General features: G+C 47.1%; 1 protein-coding gene across 1 annotated transcript in view; it reads right to left on the minus strand.

The window, feature by feature from the left end:
- Positions 1-1164: 1164 nt before the first annotated feature.
- The window catches only part of LOC104624006 (neuron-specific protein family member 2), a gene marked incomplete at its 5' end in the record, with an annotated part of 23152 nt that continues 18846 nt past the window's right edge, over positions 1165-5470 (minus strand). Inside the window, 2 exons of the mRNA XM_010291255.1 lie at positions 1165-1901; positions 3441-3551. Of these exons, the coding sequence (XP_010289557.1) occupies positions 1710-1901; positions 3441-3551 (303 nt within the window). The remainder of the gene's footprint in view (positions 1902-3440; positions 3552-5470) is intronic.

Below are 5470 nucleotides of genomic sequence, written 5' to 3' on the forward strand. Positions count from 1 at the left end.
CAAAAAATACTTCAGTCTCTGCTACCTACTGACAAAAAATACACCACAAAATTATAAACTGTTCAGTGGTTTGCTGGAGTTTTGATTGTGGGTGGAGGGGGTGGTTTGTACATTTTGAGTGAGAAATGAATTTACAGGTGGAAGGGGAAGGAAGGATAGGAAATCAGACGATGGCATTTGGCACTACATTTTTAGCTATACTATACAGTTATTTATCATGATGCCTGTTTGGACTGAGGAGTTCTGTCCTCATTTATACCCTCTAGTGTCTATGTATGCGAAATGGAGGACAAAACTGCCCAATGTGAGGGAAGAAGGGGCCAGTTCCTAATTTCCATCCCAGTCTAGCCACAAATCTGAAAAAGCAGCCTTAGTCAAATGTGAACCTTGTCCTCCCCACGCACTCTGCTCCTGCTGCTCAGCCTCTCCCTGCCCGTGCTACCGAGGAGCAGAGCTGCTTTGCAGCAATGGCTTGCAGCTCTGAAAAATGAGAATCCTTTCTTTTTTAAAAAAATCCCACCAGTGCGCACTACTTGCACATGCCATTTGTGAGGAAAGGATGTTTTACATTGGCCAGGACTGGATTAAGCTTGGGATCTGGTCTGTGTTTGCAAGCACAGATTTGATGGGACCCTTGTACTCTGAGAGCATGCTATGGCCATCCCTCTCTAATGACCGAGAATGACATTAAATACTGAAGTATTTGAAGTTGGAGGAGGGAAGCAGGAGCATCCCATTTCATGGACGAGGGAAAATTAGGGGCTGAAACATTAGAGGTTTAATACTGTTCTCTACTATCACCACTCTTGAGAGGCTCCTCAATTTATAATGGCATTTCTTTGTCTCTTGGTGACCTTGCGGAGGGAGGCCCCAAAGGATGAAGCCTCACGTAACTTGCCAAAGGTTATGCAGGAAATCTGTGCCAGCAGCAGAAATAAAGCCCCGATCTCCTGACTCCTAGTCCTGTGCTCAGACGTATATTAATGCTTTCACTATAGCAGCCTCTGTCTGCTTCCATCCTGCTCCTGCACCAACCAGGATTTCAGCCTCAGAGCCCAGCACAGCGGTGGCTCATTACGAATGCTTAGATCTTTCTGGATTTATTTAGGCCATTGCGCAGGGGGTGTGTGCATGTGTGTTTGCCCATGTGCATGTTAGAGGGAGGAGGGGATGCTTGTATTTCTCTATCAGCAAATGAACACTGATGCTAGATTCAATTTGACAGCAAAATATCCTCCCTTTGGCAAGCTAAACAACATCACAAAGTCTTTGTACCAGGTTTTCTCTACCCCCTCTCTCGAAAGGATTTCAGCTGTTCCTTCACTGCATGTTAAGCCACTGTCACAGCTTTTGAGGAACACTAAAACTTTGCGGGACTCTGCTGCTTTTATCCTCTCTGGCTGTTTATCTAATTTGCTTTTTTTGTTTTTTAATTTCTTTTTCTAACAAATAGTTAAGCAATGATTTAAAAATATTTTTACATTGTAAGGTACAGTCAACATCAAACATGCCTTTGTACAAGAGCTCGACGCGGTTACAAATCAACAAGAACAATGCACAAAAAGAAATATCCATTAAGATGACTCCTGCACGCGCGTTTTATTTATTCCTGTCGTGCTGTTAGCACAGCACCCTCAGCTAGAGCAATGCAGTATAGACATGGTGTTGTCCCCCCACCCTCCCACTTTGCCCATCACCACTCGTTAACTTTAATGACCTTCTGTCTTGGCAGCCTTGGCTTCGTGGTTTACCGATCCTGAAGACAGCCAGGGCGATACGGCCCGGGAGCTGGTCTGCTTGGCCATGCTGTAGTGGCTGATGACGGTGTAGAACCTGCCCCGGGAGTTGGAATCCTGTGCAGAGTAGTACGCGTCCAGTGAGGCCGGGATGCACCGCTTGTGCTGGAAGCAGGGAGAAAGCAAGAGAGGTAAAGAGAGGTCCCATCCGCCTCAGGCTCTCGCTTTAAAAATCTCAGGGTTAGCTGTTGGCACTCAGACTTGCTGCAGCGGGAGCGTCTGCTGCACAGCCCCGACTGCCTTCCAGTGCCTTGGGAGCGCACGAAGTTTAGAGCCGGGCAGCAGCCTTCAAAACCTGTTGCTATTGGCAACCCTGATTGCAGGCTGATTTCATCCCTGGATGGGAAATGGGGACTGTAAAATGAAGGTCTGGCCGGTTTGGTACGTTCCTGGCACGCACAGAGACCGAGGCCCCTTGCTGGAGTCCTGGCAGGGCTGGCTGAGCAGCTCTTACCACGTGCTGGACTGAAAGCTCTGTAGAGCAAAGTCCAGAATTAATACTCAGACACGTAAAGGACAGGCAGCGGCAGAGCAAGCTGCTTACGTGCTGCTCTGTTACGGTGTGTTATCTCTGACCTGTAGGATGACCACCTTGGTCGGGCACGGTGGGAAGCGTAGCCCAACGGGCCAGCCCTTGTCAGAGCTTCTTGTCTGTGCAGACACTGCCCGTGCGTCTCCGCTGCGCTAGCGTGGACACTTGTGTGCTAAGAACTGCACAGATAAAACGATTTGCTTTGCAACGGCTGTAAAAGAGCAATCTGTTCGCTGGAGTGGAAGTAGCACCAAGGACACAAGGGGTCCCACGTGCAATTATTATTAAATTATGACATACCTCAACTCCCAGTTCAGTGTGACTAGCTGAAATCTGAGTCCAAAACCTTTAATCCTTTCAGAAGTTCAGGTTTGGATCTGATTCTGAAATTCATGACTCTGTCCTAACTTCATTTTTATGTAAGCTAAGAGAATAATTCACAATGACCAATACACCAACATCCTTACTTGATTTTCCAGCTCACAGACTACCCCCAGTGTGGTCAAGACTCCTGTGAGTTTATGAGTTTATTCACAGTAAGAAGTCAGTGAACTATTTTGCAACCCTTTTTTTTTTTTTCCCCTAAATCTCAATAGACCGGGCAAATAGTTTTCTGTGACTATTCAGTATAAAACAACTGGGCAGCTGGGTTTTAGCAATTAAGTTACGTGGTTTTGTTCTTGATAGAGGCTCAAAAGCACCTAAGAATGAACTACATGGGCAAATTCAAATTTCTTTCACAAAGGACACATGTGCCAACACTCTAGGAGTTTGCTTTGCATTAAAATGTATGCCAGTAAACCTCAGTCACTTGAACGTGTGGGAAGCAAATGTGGGATTCCAGCTGCAATAAATCTATTCACAAATATGAAGGATTGTTTCTGAACATCTGTCTGCAGTGTTCACCAAATGCTAATCCAAACAATTACAGTGTAACAGTAGCTGATGGAGGCAGATGCAAGTCCACATTTCCCATAACACTTTTCCCATTTCAACACATTCTTGCCAAATGTTCTGTTTGGCCTGGTCAAAAAAGCAGACTAGACTGTAACCATGTAGTCAATTACAGCCTATCATTATCTCGGGCAATTCATCCATCTGAAGTTTCTTACCTTATAAACAAATCCATCTGGGCAACTGTGGTCGTAAGTAAAGGCTTTGTATACCACAAGAAACACTATGCAAGCAAGGAATGCAAGAGCCAGACTTATGAGAATAGTGACCTACAAAAGAGGGATAATGTTACTCTACATATGTTAAAATGGCATATGAGCAACCTCATAATTAAATGACTTATAGTAACAGCCACCCTAACAGACTGCAGTCTTCACTCCACTGTGCAGCACTTAACTAAGCATGGTAATTGAATGAATGCTAGACCCGATAGCCCTGAATTCCCTCGTCATTCCCCCCGCCCCCAGACCTTCAGGAGTGCACGTTCCTGTGTTTAACCCCTTGCAAATGTATGGGGTTTGCTGAGGCATTTGGTGCTCTCGGTGGCTTTGTGTTCCCATGTTCTCAGCTGTTCGACCAGCAGCATCATCTGCTGGCCCAGCAGGATCCACCAGCAGCCAGAGTCCACATTCGGGATCCAATCTGTGCAGAGAAGCTGCCTTACAACCATGGCGAGAGCCTGCTTTTCTGGCAGCGGAGGTAGGTGAGCAGGTAGGAAGAATGAAGCTTTTGTAGCACACATCCCTTTGTGCCTTCTGGGCCATGCAATGAGGGTAACTTGTGCCTTGAGTACCTTGCAGAAGGGAGGGCGGGAGAAAGAGGATCCTTCTCCATTTCTCAAAGCTGTAAAAGGAGACTACCCCACCATCGACAAAGCCCAGCATCTAAATCCCACAGCATGTCCAAGAGCAGATGCCAGTGTTGGAGGCACCAGACACAATACCCTCTTTGGGGCTCAAATATTCCCCCTCTCCTCATTCCCAAGCAGGTTACTTTGCTGCACCATTCCCTTTCTTTGCTGTGGCTCCCTTCTCTCCAGCCCTTCCAGGTCCTTCTTAAATAGTTCATTCAGCAGCAAGTTTCCTGGCCCCATTCAGATGTCTGGACTGGATCCCTGATTTCAGCTGAGCTGCGTCCTCCCCTAAGGACTGAGCAAGGGTCCCAAATGCATTCTCACTCTCCCCTTCCCTAAAGCTTTCTTGGTCCCAGCTGGCAATTCCACAAATGCGGCATAAATGACTCTGGACTTCTACTGCCTAAATTACAGCAACCCATCCTGTCGAGACTGCTGTCTCACACTGATCTGGATTGGCATGAAAAAATATCATAATCCTTGGGGCTCCAGTGTTACCATGCAAACTAGAGCTCCTAATCGAATGAACTCACTTACAGAGATGATGGGGGTGGGAACAGCAGTAGGGGAAACATTTAAAGCTGTTGCACAGCCAGCAACATGGGGAGGGAGCTTGGGAGCTCCCCAGCTTGCTCCGGGTTGCTGGGACTGAGCACCAGCAGCACACGTTTTGTTTGCCTGCATGGGGAAGGGGCTGCAATGTTCCTGTGCTGGGTCAGCCTGTGAGAGCTCACCCTGAGGAGGTTCCTACAGCAAAAGTTTGAGCTCAGGCACAGGTTTACAGGAGGGATAGCGATCAGTGAGGCTTTTTTCTACCCACAATCTCACTCTATTGGCTTCAGAATCCCACTTTGCCGTTATGGCACCAGAAGTCAAGACCAGGGCTGCAAATTTTCCCTGGTCACATCGAAACCCATCCACTGAGAGAACTGCAATGGCAGGAGGTGGCAGGGACTGTGTGCCTGCCCGCGGCTAATGCCCCTGCCTGCAGGCATGCTACCATCATACCATGCATGTGCTCATCCTCAAAAACATGCCCCTGCCCTAATGTCAGGGCTGCACATACCCGTTCTAAAGGCAATCATCATTTACTGCTCTAGCAAGGAAAAGCCACAAATTTTTCAGCTCTATCTAGTAATTCAGGGTTCATCCACCCTTTGGTTGTTACAGTTATGTCACAACCCTCTTTATTCTTACATGGGTGTTCAAGGAAATCGAATAGTAGGTACAGGCAGAAGTTGTTCCTTAACTAATGTATAGGAGACTGGTGATGGTAGAAAGTGGTGAAATACAGAGATCATTCCTACAGTACAGAGGACAGGCTTGTCAGGGACA

This window comes from Phaethon lepturus, unplaced genomic scaffold (assembly GCF_000687285.1).
Source record: "Phaethon lepturus isolate BGI_N335 unplaced genomic scaffold, ASM68728v1 scaffold13087, whole genome shotgun sequence".
In the NCBI taxonomy this organism is placed as follows: Eukaryota; Metazoa; Chordata; class Aves; order Phaethontiformes; family Phaethontidae; genus Phaethon; species Phaethon lepturus.